A 19191-nucleotide genomic window follows, 5' to 3' on the forward strand; every position below is an offset into this window, starting at 1 on the left:
CCAGAGCTTACAGGCTGCCTCTTCCTCTAGCAGCAGCAGAGGCCAAAGTAGGGCAGGTTACTGTGTGTGTGCAGAGGGTGAGGTGGGGAATCTGAAAATGAAAGGTTGAGGGCGAAGCTTGCTCCCCTCGGAGCCCTCAGCAGCCAGCAAGATCCTCTCTCCAGAGTCTTTGTCACATGGGGTCAGAGCTGGAGGCCTCAGAGATGATCTAGTCCAGCTCCTTCCCAACCCTTTGGCAGCTGCTTAAACTGAGGAGGGTGAGCCAGAGCCCGTGCTAGCACACCTGCTACATGCTCCCCTCCACCACATGCCTGTTTGCCTGCTTGTTTTAGTTGTTTTTTTTTTTAATTTTTAATTTATATACTTATTTTTTAGACCCTTGCATGTTTACATTTTTAATTTGTTCTTTTAAGTTATACATGACAGTAGAATGTATTTTTATATATCCTTGTATGTTCTTTAAAATGTGCCACAGAGTAGCACATTCCAAGTATTTCCCAAAGTATTCAAATATTTTGCAAATAGTGATCATGAACATAATGTATTTCAAAACCAAAAAGGGTAACCATGCATCATCTGTGTGATTCAGCCTTGGCCCAGACAATGAGATGAGCTGGTCTGGTCAGGGATTCATGCTCATCTGAGCATCCACCATGCCTCGCCCTGGTAGATAAGCAGTGAACGTTTTATAAATGACTGAGTGATCCAAGCAGTTGCCCGGGGTCTAGGAGAGTCTCTCTCCTTGTGTCTTGCAGCATTTCTTTCTTTTCATAGAACATGAGGTCTGTGTGTGTGTGTGTACACACGCATCTTTGCACATGTGGTTTGTCTGTGGTTTGGGCAGAGGCTAGAGGGTTTGGAGGACCAAGTTCTTGCCTTACCTGCCTTATGCCCTCAGGAGGAACTCATGGGCTTTCCACCGAGTGGATTTGAGTTGAGTCTTAAAGCTAAAAGTGTCCCTGGGAACTGTGGTAGAGAGAGGGCGTCCACATAAAGGGCCCCAGAAGACCTGCTCCAGGCCAGGCCCTGCCAGGGAGTGCTCCTGCTGTCCTGGCCTGAGGTGTTCCAGTTTGGACAGAGCCGAGTTGGGTACTGCCCAGGCCAGGGCTGGCTGACAGCATGAGTAGTTCTTTCTGAGAGGACCAGGGTAGACGGTGCCAAGTAAGAGCCGAGGCTCACATGTCCTCTAGAGACTGGCATCTCAGGGGTGGGCATGTATGTGAAACCCCCACCCCAAAACAGCTCTGCTTCACCTGTCTCAGGTAACAGGCTTCTCTAAAATCCTTTCATGCCTTTCTTTGGAGTATGGGGGAAGAGTTTTCTGTATAAAAATTTTGGAGGCTGGTTGTTAAACTCAGACCTGGCCTCACCTACCCACTCCCTCAGGCCTTGCTCTGGGGAGAGGCCAGGAAGGCCCAGTCCGAATGGAGGGATGTGGAGAACCTCTCCTTTCAGTTTACTGGCCAGAGGGAGGCAAGGGTTGTGCCAAGGGGAGGCCTGGGGCCCTGCCTCTCTGTGCTCTCCCTGCAGGCGCCAGAGCCCCCTCCTGGAGGCTGCACAACCACTCTTTGCTCCCTACCTTCCAGATCCACCTCCTCAGCTGGTGCCAAAATAAATAGCTCAAGATGCCTGGGCAGCCCCTTAGGCCCTTCTACAACCACCCCCAGGGGCCTGGGCACAGCTAGAGCCTCAGGCTATTTCCGCCCCCCTCCTGATGGGCTGGCACCTCCCATCTGGAACCTTCTCCAGGAAAAGGGAGGGGCATGGCACCATCAGGGTTGGAGCCTCTGCCTCTCCTCCAGCGATCTGGATCCTTTTATCCTCCTGCAGAGGGGGCGGGGGAGGCTCTGTTAATTTGAGTCCTTGTGTTTTCACAAATTGCTTTTTATTTTTCTACTTTATAGTTCACAGGAACTTCAAATAACTCAGCTAATAGACTCAGTAGTAACGCTTGTGGATGGAAGTGAAGTTAGTCAGAAGAGGTTCATTCATTGATTCCTGTTAGAAATGACTCCTGAGCCTCTGCTAGACCAGCACCCATATGCTGAGCGCTTAATACCTGCCAGGCCTCTGGCATCCAGGAGAGGAAGGATCTATTCGGATCAGAGCCAGCCTGCCACCTAGCTGTGTGACCTTTGGATTAAGTGATTTAATACATATAAAGTGCTTCAAAGAGTGCTTGGCATATAGTAGCCATTATTGTTAAAAAGTCGTGATTATTACATAGTTCTCATTAATCCCCTAAGGTAGTTACTATTAGTATCCCCATTTTCCTCCAGATGAGGAAACAGATTCTCAGAGGTTAGATAACAAGCCCAAGTCATGCAAATAAATGGCAGATTCGGGGTTCTCTCTCAGCTCTGGAATCCGAGGCTCTGGCAGCCTGGGTATACTGCTTATCTGCTCTGGTGAGGATATTTCTGGAAATACCAAGTGCATTAGAGCTGAGCTGGTCTGGGTAGACCAGCAGGACTGGGCAATAGTGTCCAGCTAGCCTTCCCTTCTGGACCAGAGGCAGAGCTGGTTCTGTGCCTGTCAGCTTTGTAGGGGAAGGGTCACCAGGGATTCTTACCATCCTGCAGAGTTGGCAAGCAAGGCAGAGATAGCTGTAGGCTGGGAGTGAGAGGATCTGAAACCACTGTCTGGATTACTGGGGTTCCAAAACTTCAGTCCTCATTTATAAAATGGAAATATTAATTCTTGCCATACAAGGTCGTTGTAAATGAAATGAAATATATTAAAAAAAAAAAAAAAACTTTTGCTAGATACAATTGTGGATGCCTATAATCCCAGTAGTTTGGGAGGCTGAGGCAAGAGGATCTCAAGTTCAAAGCCAACCTCATCAACTTAGGAAGGCCCTAAATAACTTAGTGAGAACTTGGTTTAAAAAAAAAATATTAAAAAAAAAAAACAGCTAGGGGCTGGTGTTGTAGCTCTGTGATAGAGCACTTGCCTAACACATATGAAGCACCACATATAAATAAATAAACCAATAAAATAAAGGCCCATCAACAACAACAACAAAACAACAACAAAAAACAGCTGGGGTTGTGGCTTAGTGGTTAAGAGTCTCTGGTTTAAATCCCTGGTACCCACCCCCCCAAAAAATTAAGTGGTACTAGAGATGGAACCTAGAACCTTGAACTTACTAAGCAAGCATTCTACCACTGAGCTACACCCCCATTCTTAAAGACTATAATCCTAAAACATAGAACTAGTGACAATATCTATTTTCTGTGCTCCTCCTTGGTGTTCCACACAGTACTGATTACACATAGTATCCTGCTTCATCCTCACAACTATCCTTCCATGTGGATATTATTGCTCCATTTTATGGTCATGGAAACTGAGGTCCAAAGATTTATTTGCCCCAGTGAGGGTAGCACTGAGAAGTAGTCCCAGGTCCTCTCTGATTCTAGAGTCACCTCTCCATGTTACAACGCCTCTCAGTTTTTCTCCCCACCCATCCCCACCCATTACCAGTGAGTTGCTGAACCAGCCTTGGAGGATATGACCATTAGAGGGCCAAGTTGATTGAGGTACCCTTTCCAGGCCAGAAACCCAGGCCTGCAGTTGTGGTGTCAGGATGCATCCTTTAGAAGCTTCTAGATGGAGTTGGGCTCTATGGTCTGTGATCCTGGTTGTGAGACCCTGGTGGGCTCTGCTTCCCACCAGTCTGGCGAGGGAGTTACCGGCCTCTGAGTCACAGCAGCAATGACGAGTCAGGTTTTTCCCTTCTTCGTGCCCAGAGCAGCTGGGGAGGGGGTGGGGGTTCTTAGGAAATAGATGGCCCTCCCTCTGCTCTCCCACTCATTCCCCTTGCCTCAGGAGCCACTCATTCTCTGTCCAGAGGGCCATGGCTTGGCCCTGGAGGAAGAGTCCTTTGTGTCCCCACAGAAGAATGTGTTTGGGTGCTGGCCACACTGGACAAGAGAGATCAGGCCTCAGGCTGCTTAGTCAGAAGGTGGGAAGAGTGAAAAGGCAGGCCTTGTTAGTAAGGAGAATGACAAGGCCGGGCTTAGGCTGACTCCCCAGCCCAGGCACTGGGCCTTGGGGCTTGGCTTGCCTTCTCCTTTCTGCTAAGACAGGACTCTGCTCTGGGCAGTGTATCTGGGTTTCCCCAAGCAGAGGGTGCCCTGAGCCCCAATCCTATTCTTGCCATTTGACCAGCCTGGCTGTCCAGATGGTCAGCCTGAGGCAGGCATGGGGTTCTCCTTGAGCAGCCCCCTGCCAGACCCTCTCAGAGACCTAATTAAACACAATCAAAGCAGCTAACCCGGCTGGCAGCCTAGTTCCAGATCAGTGCCTCTCGGCCCTGGCCATCTAATAGAACCACCCCTGGAGAGATTTTAAAACTCTCTGATGCTCAGGCCAGACTCCAGAGCAATTAAGTCAATCCCAGGGGGTGGGCACCTGGCCACCATGTTTTTGATACACAACACTGTGATGCCTCTCAAGAGTCTGCCCACCAGGAACTGACAGTCAAGTTGCAATGTCAGCACTCACAGGAGTCTGCATGCAGCCCAGGGCTGGTATGGGGGTTTCAGGCCTGCATCCTGCAGAGTGGGGTCTGGCCTGTATAGTGCTGGGGCCGGAGACCAGGAGGGTGCAGGCCTGCCAGGGCTGGTGAGTCATGGCTGTAGAGGAGGAAGGGGAGGCATGAGTCAGGCACAGCTGCCTGCGCGGCCTGAGCCTGGCTCTGGAGCACAAATGTGCTCAGGCAAGGAATTCTCTGTCAATCCACAAAGAAATGTCTGGGTCCTGAACTGTGCCACGTGAAGCCAGTGATGATCCTTGGGGAAAAGATGGGCTCCAACCCCGCACAGTGGCATATGCCTGCAATCCCACATACTCAAGAGGCTGAGGTAGGAAGAGTGTAATTTCTAGACCAGCTCTGGGCAACTTGGTGAGAACCTGCCTCAAAACAAAAAATGAAAAGGACTAAGGGGTAGAGAGCACTCCTGGGTTCTTTCCCCAGTACCACAAAAATAGATAGGTAGATAGATAATAGGACGGGGGATCTACCTCAGTAGTAGGGCCCTTGTTAGCATTTATGAGACCTTTGATTCAATCCCCACCACCACAAAAAGAAAAAAAAAGATGGCACTCCAGATGTCAAGAATGGCATGTGTCTGTGTGTGCACTTTTTACTGCTCACAAAAACCCAGGGGCATTTTTGCATCTCTGTAAGGTGGATGGGAGACTGGCATTTGCATTTGGCAGATGTGCTTGGAAGATCATACAGCCTCCTGATGGAAATGGACCCCAGTGTTCTGACTCCCAAGTTCACTCCACTGCGGACACAGACCTGAAAGATAGTAACTTAGAACCCATTGCTGGAGGACATACTGAATGAATGACAGTGCTTGAGACAATTTGCAACCCCAACCAAGGGAAATTTTATAGGGTCCTTTTCTACCTCCAGCCCCAGTCAGCTCTGAGCAATTTGCTGTTATGTTGCTGAGGGGCTGGGAGGGGAATTCAGGAGCCTGGGGGTTGTGAATAGACCTCACCCAGGCTGTTAGGGCCTCTCAACTAATATAACTACTCTAAGCAGCCCAGGAAATGGGTCCTGGGCTTTTCTTCATTGGGAAGTATTGTGACTAGTCATGGTGTGTTCAGATATTCCATTTCTTCACAATTAAGTCTTAGTAGGTTGGATGTTTCTAGGAATTTATCAGTTTCAGCATCTCATACAAGAAGTTGAAGACTTGGGAGAAGCAGTAGGAGGAAGTGGGAACGGATGTTCAGCATGAAGAACAGCAAAGCATCAGGTGGCCCATTGAGGGGGCAAGACTGTTATTCCAGAGAGTTGAGCCCACAGACCTCAGGTCAAGACAATAACATTGATAATAATGACAGCAGCAACTACAGTGACAGTGATAAGTGCCTCCTCTTAGCTAGAATGGTGCTCTTCTGTGAACCTATCTTGAGATTTCTGAAACAAGAGCCTGCCAGGTGTTGTGCTAAGGAGACCTCACCTGGGGTATTAGGTTAGTTGATTTATTATGTATAATCTTCTTGATTAGATTAGTGTATGTGCATTTACTCGAGTGTATATATTTTTGATCCTTTCAACCCTCCTAAGATGTGGGGCTTTGATCACTCCCTACCTTCCAGAAGAGACTAGGAAGCTAACACATTTGCCCAAGGTCACTTAGCTAATTAAATGAAGGATGGAACAGTGTTCAAATCCAGGACCATCTGACTCCCAAACTTTAGTCAGTTCCCAGCCCATGATGGTTGACTCCCACTTTTCAACTTCACAGTGGTACAGGAGTAACCCACAGCCATCCTGTTTTTCACTTTCTATACTCTATAAATTACATGAGATATTTAACACTTTATCGTAAAATAGGTTTGGTTTTGGATGCCTTTGCTGAGCTGTAGGCTAATGTAAGTGTTATGAGCAGGTTTAAAGTCGGTGCTGTGATTTGGGTGTGATATGTCTGCCAAACTCATACTGCGTCTTGGCCCCAGCATAACAGTGTTGAGAGGTGGTAGGGCCTTTAAGAGGTCCTTGGGGTCATGGGATCTGCCTTCATCAATGAGTTAATGTGTTTCTTATGGGAGTTTGGCCCTGTTCCTCTCTTTGCATGTGCCTACTTGTTCTTCCCCTCTTGAGCTTTTCTGCTATTTGTACAGCATGAAAGGTCAAGTAGATGCCAGAACCATAAGCCCAAAAAAACCTTTTTTTCTATAAATTGCCTAGTCTTGGATATTCTGTTATAGCAACAGAAATGGACTAAGATAGTAGGCTCAGCTGAACTATCTTGTTTGATAGGTGTGTTAAATGCATTCTTGACTTACAATATTTTCAACTTCAGTAGGTATCAGGACAAAACCTCTTGTAGTCAAGGAGCCTCTGTGCCCTCAGATTCTAGGCATTATCTCTGTTCTAGGCCTTCCATGTAGCTCAGTGGGGAGGTAACTGTAATTGCTGTTTGTTTTTTAACCATCAGATTCATCCAGCAATGGAATAGGCTTCCTTATGACATACTGAGCTCCCCAGATGGAGACTCACCACCAGCCAGGAGTGTTGTGTAGGGTAAGAGGTTGGTCTTCTTCACCAAGCTGCAAACCAACCGTGCTGAATTGGGGTCTTGTGTTTCTTCAAGTGCTGAATTGTGGGTCTGTTTCTTCAAGCCTGTGGGAGACCTAGGCACACGGACTTGTGCAGTGTCTTGGGAGGGCCCAGTTCTTGGATTCCCTTCCTTTCTGGGGGCACTGGAAGGCTAGAGCAGACCTGTGACTGCTCCCCACTGACTCCTGCTGCATGTTGTGGCTGCTGCTTTTCCTGTGGTCATCTCTGTGTGTCCAGGCCCTGACAATTTCATTTTCTAGTTAAAACTCAGCTTCCCCTCCCCATACACATACACACACGCCTGGGAAACAGCTGTGGGACCTGGGAAAGTCACATCACCTCTGAGCCTTGGTATTCTCCTGTGTAAAATGAAGCAACTAGGCCAGTGACCTGGTCACTTCCAGCTTGGGGATCCTGCCCTACCCTGAAGGTCATGCCTTGGTGGAGTGGCACATAGGAGAGAAGTGCTTATAGCAGTCGACATCAAGTGGAATGGAATCCTGGGCATCACGTTTGGCCTGTGGGCTTCTGGCTACCAACCCGGTGAGCACCAGGCCCTCTGACAGCAGGGAGTCAGGGCTGCCTGTGGGCTGTGGACAGCACAGTGTCAGAGGACCCATGCCTCTCACCCCTGAAATTCCAAAGGAGCTGGCCACAGGAGACCTTTCTAGCAACCCCAGGAGTTCCTGTTTTATTTATTAGCCACCATCCTCCCTCTTCTGCCTCAGGAAAAGTGCTGACCCTGTGCTGTGCAGGGAAGCAGCATCCATCAAACCTGCTCGTTGTCCCTGTCAAGCAGCCTTAGCTAACCCCAGAATTCTCCTGCACTGAGCGGTGCAGACGAAAAGTTCATGACAGCAGAGGTTTTCAATGTTTTCAAACTCACAGCAACTTCATGGGGGGCAAAAAAAGATGATACCCTTTAGTTGCATCATGGTGATAAGCAGTGTTGACTTGATTGTTAGTGACATAGTGACTGCCATATTTTAAGCACTAGGCAGAGTGCTGTCACTTAGTCCTTGCAGTGGCCACAAGGTGGGGGGTCAAGCCTTTCTGCAGATGGAAACACTGAGGCTTAAGTTGGGAGGTCGTTCACCCACATTCTTGCAGATAGATGGTCAATACCCAGAGAGAAGCCCCACTGTCCTCCTCTGCAGCCCCTGTGTGAGATAGCAGAGGCTGTGGTGTCCTTTACTGAGTGGTCCATAGTCTCAGTTGGCAAAAAGCATGCGTGGTCAGTTTCCCTCTAGAACTGCTCACACTGGCCTGTTCATGTTCCAGTCAGGACCCTGGTTGCACTTGGGGACAAGCACATCAGTCCAAAATGAAGATGGGAATGCATTCACCATAAGAAAAGAACAGCAGTAATTTAAAAAATGACGTAAAACAAAGAAATTTGGTAATTTCCCAAACTCTCCCTGTTTCACTCTACCTGTGAGTTCTCTCTCCATGCCAACCCAGAGAAGGGGCTGTTGGTGGGGTGGCAGGTGGATCCCTAAGGATGCAGGGCTTCTGTTTGTAGTAGAGCTTAGGTCATTATCGCTCAGGAATGGGCGGGGGTGTGGTCCAAGAGTGCCCAGTCCTGGGGTGACCCGCTGTCCCCTGCCTGGCTTTCCAGGGACCCTGAGGGAGGCACAGGACAGAGAGCAGATATAGGCCTGCCCTCCCAGCATGCCCAGGCGCCGTGCTGGGTGAATGCTCACATTGTGAGCCGCGTGGAGCAAGCGGCCCTGTCCCTGTGCTCCTGTCTGCCCCCTTGTCTCTCCCGTGGCCGGCCACGCCTCCCCACAGGTCCGTTTCTTTTGGCTGTGCCTCTGCTCCTTGGCCGCAGAGGTTCCAGCCCTCCCTGGGCTCATTCTGGCACCAGCCCTTCATCCTCCACACTGTACCCCTCAGTGCCGGACTCTGTCCCCCTCTGTCTGGCTCCTTTCTCCTTCCTCCCTCTCTTCCTGTTCAGTGAGGGTTCTTCACAAAACAGAGTCTGCTGCTCCTTATTTGCAGGGGTTTCTTCCCGGCAGCTCCTCCTCTTTCCCTAAACTGTCTGCTCACTTCATTGGCTCCTCCTGAGGCATGCCAGACGCCAGCCTCTCCCTGGGACCTGTAAGACGAACTGGAGGTGGTCCCAGCCTTGGGCTGCTGAACAAGATCATGGCAGAGGAAGATGCCCTGGGCCTGGCGCCTTCCTGGAGTCAAGAACAGGGCTCCCAGAGGATGGGGAGCACTCTGCCATAGTCCTCCAGCCCTGCCCAGGACCTTCGGGGCCCAGTGTGCCCCTGGAGGGGATGCAGTTTAGGAAGTCTGGCCTGTCACTTAGCAACGGGCTCTACCCTTCTCTCTCCCTAAGCCCTGGAGTTGGGGCCCCAGGGGATGAATGGGAAGGCATGGCCTACAGGCCCCAAAGAGGCTCTACCTGAGCAGAGCTGTACCAGCCCTTTCCCTTCCAAGGGTAGACAGGCTCAAGGGTCATCCCCGGCTAAGTCTGACTATAAATATTGCTCTTCCTGAAGGGATTACCTGGGCTTGTTTCCCTGCCTTCTGTGGCTGTGCTGATCCTTCTAGGGCCTGCTGTTCTGACTTCTTATCCCTTCTGCAGGTGGGTACTGGCAGGCCACCTGCATTCCAGCTGTGACTGCTGGGGTGGGCAGGAGGAGGGTGGAGAGATTTGATTCTGCATCTGTTTGAAGGACCCCTCAAGCCCAGGGGTCAGGGAGGCTCCGACTCCTGCCTTCTTCCTGGAGCTTCATCCCTCACATCAGCAGAACAAGCCAAGACTTGTCCATAATTGGTACTTCTGAGAAGGGCACTGTTGGCCCCATCCCTGAAACAAGGGCCTAGGGACAAGCTTGGTAACCCAGTGTGGAAATAGCCAGGGGACTGCCACAGGTATAAATAGGCCTGTCTCCTGGCTTGGGTGGACTGTCTTGGGAAATCTCTCCTCCCTTTGGCAGGTCTCAGGCATAGTGTCCCATCCCAGGGGCTCAGTTATGTCAGTCCCAGAAGCCACAGGAAGGATCTCTTGGGTTCTGAGATCAAGAAGTGCAGGAGCCTCCTGTGGACCTCTCCTCGCCCTTCCATGCTGCCCCCTGGCCTCTCCTGTCATTCCTGCACTGTTCCCCACCCTGCTCCCTGTGCATCTGTCAGTTCCACTCTCAGCTCACCAGATGCTGCAGAGGAGAGGCACCACCCAGCAAGCTTCAAGCCACCAGCTGTCTTTCCTGTGTCTGAGAAAATCCCCCTGCTGTACACTCCGGAATTAAGCAACGTGTCAGACGTTGAGAGTGCACACACTCAGACGCACGCCAGCTCCAGGCAGGTGGGAAAGGCCCTTCAGTGTTCTCTCCCGCTCCCCTCCCAGTGCCCTCCCTTGGGGTGGGATCACCAGAGACCATTCATTATGGAGGCCAAGCCACAGCATCCACCATCATTATCCTCCTCCAACCCAGACGTGGTGCCCTTTGTGCTCTCCCCTTCCCTCCCCAGATCTGCTCCTGGCAGCAGCTTTGGAGACCTTGTGTTGAGCTGATTTATATTACAGTGAGCTCAAACACACCATCTTCACTTCTGTCCTGCTGTGTTTACAAATAGATTCTTAAAACAGAATCAAGTTCACACCCCAGCCCAGCCCCTAGTGCTCTGATTCGGGGCATCTGACCTTGGCCCTGTGAATCTACCTTTTCTTTCCCTCTCTTTTGGTGCCGGGAATGGAACCCCAGGGTCTCGCACATTCTGAGCACATACTCTACTACTGAACTGTATCCCCGGCTCCCCAAACTGCCTTTTTAACCGGAACCCCGGGAGATTCTAATGCAGGAGGTGCAGAGCTTTTCTGCCTCTGGATGCAGACACACATCGTCTGCCCAGTCAAGGATATCTTCTGCTGTTGCTGCCTACCATAGTCACAGAAGCCCATGATTTTTGTGAGTGTTTTGCCCCACCACCTCCCCATGCAGTTGAAAGTCTTGACTAGCATGAACTTTTATTTACTTATTTTTTGAAAGCTCTTTTGTGAGCTTCATTAAGATTAGGGACCATTTCTGTTACTCTGTCTTTGGGTGAAGCTTATCTAGAACAGGTGGAGTCCTAAGCAGAAGCCACTGGATACTTCTGCTGCTGACTCCAGCAGAACCTGCCCTGGCCCTAGACAAAGCCGCCCCGAGCTGCCAAGGAAGCTTCAGGCTTCTTGCTCCACCACTTCAGCCCCACTCTCTTTCCACTTTATTGTGTTTATTCCTCAGAACCCCGCGTACATCTTTCCTTACGAACGATTTTCGTTGTATTATTCTGTTAATAACACAAGAAGTTCTCATTGTAGAAAACTTGGAAAATATAAACCAAAAAAAGTCACTGGTAATTGCCAATCAGATATAACTACTGTTAATATTTTGGTTGTGAATTTCTCTTGTCTTTTAAAGTATGTATATAATTATGCATACTTTTTATTGGTTTGTTGTTGTAATTTTAGGTGGGGGTCTTGCCCTGTCTCCCAGTCCAGCACTACCATGCCCATTCATCATGCATACTTTTTTAGAAGCAAAAACTGAAACACAGAGCACCTATTATTCTGGAATGTTTTCTCGCTATGTTATGAACGTTCCCCATGTTACTCCACATCCTTCCTCACTATCACAAAATGGCTGCCACTGATCCTTCGTACAGATGCAGATTTTATTTCACCTTTTTTTCCTGATGCTGTGTCTAGCTCTCCCTGCTAAAAATCTTTATAAATCCTCACCATACACACTTCTTGTGATTATTTTCTTAGAATAAATTCTTAGAAACAAAATAGTTGAGCCAAAGGTATTATTCCAAATGCCCTTCATAAGGCTTGTACCAGTTTGTGCAGCATATGAGTGTTCACATCCTTTCCACTGCCAATTTTTTTTGACTCAACTAACTATAAAATACCCTTTTGTTATAAGTATTTGAAATTAAAATGTCATCATCCATTTACTTAGAGGGAAAGCTTCCTTTTCCGTTTTCATCTGAGTCTCTGCCTAAGATTGTATGCACCAGTACTTGAGCTTGGACATTAGGGCATGTCTCCTGTGTATGCTTAACTTTGTGCCCGGAGAGCTCAATGTTAAAATATTTTTCTGCTGCATTTGACCTACTGATGCAGGGGGCCAGCACTGGCCCAGAGGTGCTTTGGCTGCCCTCTGGTGGCACAGAAGTGCAAAGATGCTGAGATGGAGCTGGTTGGGTTCCTGCTGTTTTCCTGCATTAACCCTGCCTGATCCCCTGCCCACCACCATCACCCCATTCTAATACCTTCCACTCCAAGTGCCCTGTGTGTGGGGTGAGGCGTTTCTACACCCTTGTGACCTGGGTCACTGCAGATGCAGTTAATACTTAGGCTCACTTGCAGTGTCCACCCATGGGTGAGAAGTGCATAAATGACAGTTTGGAAAACTAGCTGCTCTCTGGGTAGAAGGGAGGTGATCCTGAAAGCTGCTTCAAGAATAATTCAAGAGGTGACAACTTTGAAAGGGCCACCATGAGACTGTTTATTTTAAAGATAAATCCTTTGGTTTGAGAGAAAGAGATGCATGTCCAGCTAGAGCTCAGTGTTCTTCAGTTCACAGTTGAGCTATTTCAGAGTCAGGAACAGAGCTAAAAGGTGGACATTTTAAAATGCCCCAGCTGTATGCAGTGGTGCATGCCTGTAATCCCAGAGATTGGGAAGCTAAAGCAGGAGGATCACAACCAGCCTTGGAAATTTAGCAAAACACTGTCTCAAAATAAAAAAGGGTGGGGATGTAGCTCAGTAGTAAAGTACCCCTGGATACAATCCCTGCTACCAAAAAAATTTTTAGATAAAATAAATTAATTAAAATGTCCCAAGCCTGTCTTTTTCTAGGAAGTTTCTTTTCTTCTTTGATACTGGGAATTGAACCCAGGGGCTCATCACCATTAAGCTACTTCTCTAGCCCTTATTAATTTTTTTTTTAAATTTTGAGACAGGGCCTCGCTAAATTGCAGAGGCTGGCCTCAACCTTGTGATCCTTGTGCCTCAGCGTTCTGAATCACTGGGATTACAGGTGTGCATCTCCGAGCCCTACTCTCGGGAATTCTTTATGATCTCCTAGCCTTAATCCATGTGTTTAAGGCTCTCATTTCTTAAACTCAGTATTTTGTAATCTGTCTGATAAATTCCAGTCTGAGGTCTTCGTGGTCTGATTTTCTGTCTGCTGACTCACACTGCTCCCTTGCATATGATGTTTTTGTTTGCTTTTTAACTATGCCCTTATTATTATTTTTCCTTGAAACTTTATTTTGGGAATTTTTTGAGGCCTGGTTTGAAGTTGGTTTCCTCTAAAGAGGATTTGCTTTCCTTCTTCCAACCCCCAGAACACTTTAAATTGAATGTTTGGCTACAGAGTTTTCTGCCCACACAGGTAGCTGTGAATTTAGATGGCAAACCACAGGATTTAGTCAGACCTGAGGTGGAATCCTCTGTGTCACTCTTCACTTTGAGAGCTCAGGCAAGTCATTTAATCTCTTTCATCTTCCGTATCATCTGTGAAGCAGCAACAATGATACCCACCTCCTAAGGCTATGCAAGGGTGAAATGGGAGAGTGAATACAAATGAAGAGCTCACATGGGGTGCTTGCCCACAGTTGGTAGCCAGTGAATGCTGTCTTCTTTCACTGAGTAACCCCCTCCTGCCCCAGCCAGTGGGAGCAGCCTGAAGGCAGCCCCAGCTTTAGTGAGTGTTGCCACCTGGCTTATGTTGTCACTCTGCCTTTAGCTTTGAGACATCTGAGCCTCCAGACACCTTTGAGGGTCCAGGGCTATCTTGGAGGTCACTTGGAGCTGGGTAACAAGAAAATTGACATTTGACAGAAATGTTTTCTTCTTCAGATGCTGTAGAAATTGGTTGGTTGGTTATGATTTAAAAAAAAAAAAAAGTCTTGGGCTAGTTTGAGGCTGTAGCTCACTAGTGGGGCATTTTGCCTAGCATGTGTGGGGTGTCCTGGGTCCTGGGTTCCAGCCCCAGGCCCATAGGGGTGGGGACCGTTGTAACTATCTGTATGGCAGCATGTTAGTAACAAGACATTCAAACTGCTTATAATTTTTAATCATCTGGAAGTTGGCAGTAATATAAATATGAGATGAAAAGAAAGTTGTATATTAGCACAAAAATGTCTTAAGTTCTTTCTGGAACAAGGGATAAAAAGAAATGTAATAATACAAACTCAACTATATTGAGAAAAATGGGGAAAGGGAAGCTGGAAGGAATGTGTAGGTGTCAGCAGTCATTGCTTCTAAACGGTGGAATTCTGAGTAATTTTCCCCTCGGTTGTCTGAGGCTGGGTTTTGGAGTCAAAGTCTTGCATTAAGTCAGAACCTATGTGTCCTTAGACAAATGACAAACCCTCTGAGTCTTAGTTTCCCAATCTATTGGGTTGTTGTGAAGGTCAAATGAATAAAGAGGACCGGGGCTGCCGCTCTGTGGTAGGATGCTGGCCTGGTGTGTGCGAGGCCCTGGGTCCAGTCTCCAGTGCTGCAAAAAAGAGAACAAGTCCAAAGTGCCCAGCCTGTGATCTGGCACATGTCGGTTCTGTAATGGTGGCTTTTACTTACTATTTTTACACATCTACATTCTTTCCACATTTCTTTTATGCTGAACGTATATTACTTTATACTCAAAGAAAGAGTAAAATTAAAACTTCAATGACAAGCAAAGGTGTGCAGAAAGTCCCCAGCTTAGATTTTTTTTTTTTACTTCCTGAGACTGCAAAAAAGATACACATTCAGTAGAACCCACACCTTGAATTTTGAATTTTTAGCTTTTCCCTGGCCAGCAACGCTCCATGCTGGGCAGTGGCAGCGCACACTGGGCCACATGACCACAAAGGGAAACAACAGTGTGTGGCTAAGCTGTGGTGTTCAGGAAGTTGGGTAAACAGATGCACTTTTGACTTCACATATTTTCAACTATCCATTCATAACCTCATTGTAAGTTGAGGAGCATCTGCAAATACTTTGCTGACAAAGTTATCTTATATCCCTAAGTTGGGTTTCCAGACTCCTCCCTGCTATTGAGGAGGGGCCCAGAGACCTAAATACTAAGGAGCCAGTGCTGTGGGGTGTTAGGCAGACCAGGGCCTGGCCTCAAGTGGTGAGGGGCTAGTGAGAAGATGAATTGTAACCCAGGTGGCTTTAGAGATGCTGAGCCTGTCCCTGTGCCCTGTCTAGGACGCAATGAGCCCCTGAAGAAGGAACGGCTCAAATGGAAGAGCGACTACCCCATGACTGATGGGCAGCTTCGGAGCAAACGGGATGAATTCTGGGACACGGCACCTGCCTTTGAGGGCCGCAAGGAGATCTGGGATGCCCTCAAGGCTGCTGCCTATGCTGCCGAGGCCAATGACCACGAGCTGGCTCAGGCCATCTTGGATGGAGCCAGTATCACTTTGCCTCATGGTGAGCTGAGCCGGTGCGGGGTGGGGGTCATCCATCACAGAGATTAGTTGTGGAGGACAGCTAGTGATCAGCCACATCAGAAGTTTCTATCCAAGCTGGTGGAGGCAGGGAGGTGTGTGGGTGGGGGGAACAGCTATTCACTTGTTCAATTGAGCCCCCCCTCAGAGCATGGATCAGGAAGGTGGGGACACAAAGAAACAAAAGACACGGGTCCCTGCTTGACTACTGAGAGGACACAAAGGCACCAGCAAACCTGAAAGCTGAACACTTGCTCAGGGTTGCTTTGGGATCCTAGAACATCTGAAGCACCAATCTTCTGTTGGGTTTTATGTGCCAGACATTGAGCTAGAAGCTTCTACTGCATGGTCTCATTTAAGTTCACATCAGGCTCATGGGCTAAGCAAAGTAGAGAGTCACAGACCCGGGTCTTGTCTTGACTGTATCCTAGCTGTGTGACCTTGAATAAGCCACTTCTCATATTAGAACCAGAGGACTTTGCAAGTGTTAAGGTACACAACTGTTAGGATTCAGCAAGGTGCATATAATGTCCATTATACAGTCCCATCCCAGCATCAAGGTCATGCCTGCGACTCAGTGAATACACTTCCAGCTGCACTGTCTTGCACCCGGCACCCAGCACCTTGTGCTCAGCAGTTGTTAGGTGAACAAAGGAAAAATTAAACAATGTCCTGGGGCTGATGAGCCAGCACCTGGTGGAGCCAGGATGCCAGCCCAGGTCTTCCTAGCTCCAGCCCTGTGCTCCTCTGGTCATAAGGCTGTCCCAGAAAGACCTTTCTGTGGGGACTGTGGGGCAGCCATGGTGGCTGGATTAATCTGCTTAGATTGCTATTACAAAGTTCTATAGACTGGGTGCCTTCAAAAACAGAAATCTGTTTCTTACAGTTCTGGAGGCTGGAAATCCAAGACGAGGGTGACGACTGATTTAGTTTTTGGTGAGGGTTCTCTTCTTATTTTGAAGATGGCCAGCTTCTTGCTGTGTCTTCACATGCTGGGAAGAGAGAAAGGGAGAGAGCTCTCTGGCATCTCATAAGGATAGTAATCCTATGGTTTAGGCCTCACCGTTAATGACTGATTTAACCTTGATTGTTTTCATAGAAGTCTCATCTCCAGAAAGTTACACTGGGGTGTTAGGGCTTTAACATTAATTTTCAGGAACTCAAGCATTCAGTGCATGACAACATCCCCAGGTGAACACTGACCACCCTGTGTTTCCCACAGGCACCCTCTGTGAATGCTATGACGAGCTGGGCAATCGTTACCAGCTGCCCATCTACTGCCTGTCACCACCCGTGAACCTGCTGCTGGAGCACACTGAGGAGGAGAGTCTGGAGCCCCCCGAGCCTGTCCCCAGTGTGCGCCGTGAGTTCCCACTGAAGGTGCGCCTCTCCACGGGCAAGGACGTGAGGCTCAGCGCCAGCCTGCCTGACACAGTGGGGCAGCTCAAGAGGCAGCTGCACACCCAGGAAGGCATCGAACCATCCTGGCAGCGGTGGTTCTTCTCTGGAAAGCTGCTCACAGACCGCACACGGCTCCAGGAAACAAAGATCCAGAAAGATTTTGTCATCCAGGTCATCATCAACCAGCCCCCACCACCCCAGGACTGATGGGCCCGTGGACTCCTGGGAAGAGAGGCCATGGAAGGCCTCTGCAGGGCTGAGCAGCTGGCCTGGAGCACGAGGCCCCCCACCCTGCTGCTGCCTTCAAGTGCTGTTGTTTTCTTTAAGGGCATCTCCCCGCTCTATGGCTCTGGGTGAGCCGTGAAGGGACCCTGCCTCCCAGGGGCACTGTGGGCCACCAGTGCCCAGCACCCAGGGAACAATGCTGCCACACACAGGCCTTGCCAACCTTGTCAGAGAAAAGGCGACTGGGGCCCTCCACCCTGCATCTCTCCTGAAGCAGGTTGGAGCCACAGGGACCAGCCTGGAGGCCCTGAGGCCCAGATATGTCATCCGGTGCTGCACTGTGCTCACTCTGGTTTTCTGCTCAGGGTCGGGAAGCAGCTGCTGTCTCCCTCCTCCGCTCCCACCCTGACTTTGCCCTGGGCACAGTGCCAGTCCCCTTGGGAGGAGGGAACCACCAGTGAGTCCCAGGGCTTGGGGAGCCTGAGGCAGGCGGGCCTCTGCCTCTCCCTGCCTCTAGCACAATCGGCAGAGATGAGGCAGGGGGCTGGATGGTTGGGCTTTGTGGCAGGGGTCTGCACGGGGCCATTTCCTGGCTGTAACTCAAGTGGTGGTGGGTCTGCAGCCTGGTCATGGCCTCCTCAGCAGGTCCTCATGTACAGACATATGTGCATATTTATCAATAAAGCCTTTGGCTCCTCCTCTTTTGCCTGGCATTCAACTTTGAGTTCTGCAGATCCTGCTTCTGTGGGAACAGGTGGGCATGGTCTCCACGGCTGTCCAGGCACAGCAGAGCACACAGACCAGAGCTGCTATCTTCTGGGCCCTAATTTCAGTTCCTCTTGTGTTCAAGGAGGTCTTAACCTCTGAACCCACATGGCTTTTCTCTAAGGTGGAGGTGACTCTGCCTGCAGTTGCTGTGAGGGTTAAGTGGAAGAGCCAATGTGACAGTGCCTTGACAGTGAAGCAACACCTAGGAAGGTGGCATTAGTTGCTGCTGGTCTGCCCCTCCTGTAGGAGTGGGCTGGCTCTAGGCTCTGGTCCCACAGGCCAGGCCCTCATGATCAAGGTGTGTGTGGAAGTCCAGCCAATGCTGCCTGAGTGGGTGTCAAAGCAGGATTTCTGACAAATTTAGATGATGAGCATATGTCAGGGTTTAGTGAACCAGAGAGAAAAGGGAACCATTTCCTTGTGGGTCAGGATGACCCAGGGCTCGTCCACAAGTTCCAGTGAGGAACCTGGTGAGTGCAGGTCTGCTTTCTCTCCAGCTGGGAATATTCTTTGTTCTCAGTGAGCATGGCTGGCCCCTGTTCAAGGTAGCCCTGCATTGTCTGGTGCTCCTTGTCAGCTGGCTTTGGCCCTGCACTCTGGCTTCCCAAGATCCTTGTCTTGAAACAACCCTGTAATTCCTGCAGAGGTCCCTGAGGGAGGCAGATGGATAAGATCTCTCTGTGACTAATGGACATGGTCCCATGCAGTGATGCTTCGCTAGGGGGTGCTGTGGGGCCCCAGAGAGGCTGAGCCCCAGGAGCAGTGATCAGAGGTTAGGTGGCCGGCTGCCCTGACTCCCTCTGCTGTCCTGGTACCCCAGGCTGGACAAGGCAGTCTGGAGTCTACCTCTCTCCAAGGCTGGCAGGACCTGTTCACAGGTAGCCTGGGGGCATGGGCCTGTCATGGGTACCCCTGTTTGGTTTTCAGGCCCCACACTGGCACTAGTTGGGCAGGGTTTCTAAGCATCCAGCAGGTGGCACTGCCATCCAGCCAGAGGAAGCAGCCAGCAGGTGCTTTGTGTAACCCGTTTGCCTGGCTGGGACCCGAGCTTTCAGGCAGCCTGAACAGGCTCCTCCCTGCTCCCCTACCCTTGAGGCACTGTGCCCTCGGCTCTAGTATGCCAGTAGTTGGGGGCGGGGCTACTTTGCTCCCTGTCCTGGCTTCCCCTGCTCCCTGGGGCTGCCTGAGGTGAAGGTGATAGGTGGGGGAGGCAGGTGAAGAATTGGGCCAGTGAGCTCATGACAAAGGCACCCAGAGGGCGGGCACGA

The 19191-nt window shown here is 49.6% G+C and overlaps 1 protein-coding gene across 1 annotated transcript in view; it reads left to right on the forward strand.

Moving 5' to 3' along the window:
• The window catches only part of Ubtd1 (ubiquitin domain containing 1), a 52723-nt gene extending 34904 nt beyond the window's left edge, over window positions 1-17819 (forward strand). The window contains exons 2-3 of the mRNA XM_076834986.1: window positions 15285-15512; window positions 16752-17819. Coding sequence (XP_076691101.1) covers window positions 15285-15512; window positions 16752-17137 — 614 coding nt within the window. The 3' untranslated portion in view covers window positions 17138-17819. The remainder of the gene's footprint in view (window positions 1-15284; window positions 15513-16751) is intronic.
• Window positions 17820-19191: the final 1372 nt, after the last annotated feature.

This window comes from Callospermophilus lateralis, chromosome 15, assembly GCF_048772815.1.
Source record: "Callospermophilus lateralis isolate mCalLat2 chromosome 15, mCalLat2.hap1, whole genome shotgun sequence".
Taxonomy (NCBI): Eukaryota; Metazoa; Chordata; class Mammalia; order Rodentia; family Sciuridae; genus Callospermophilus; species Callospermophilus lateralis.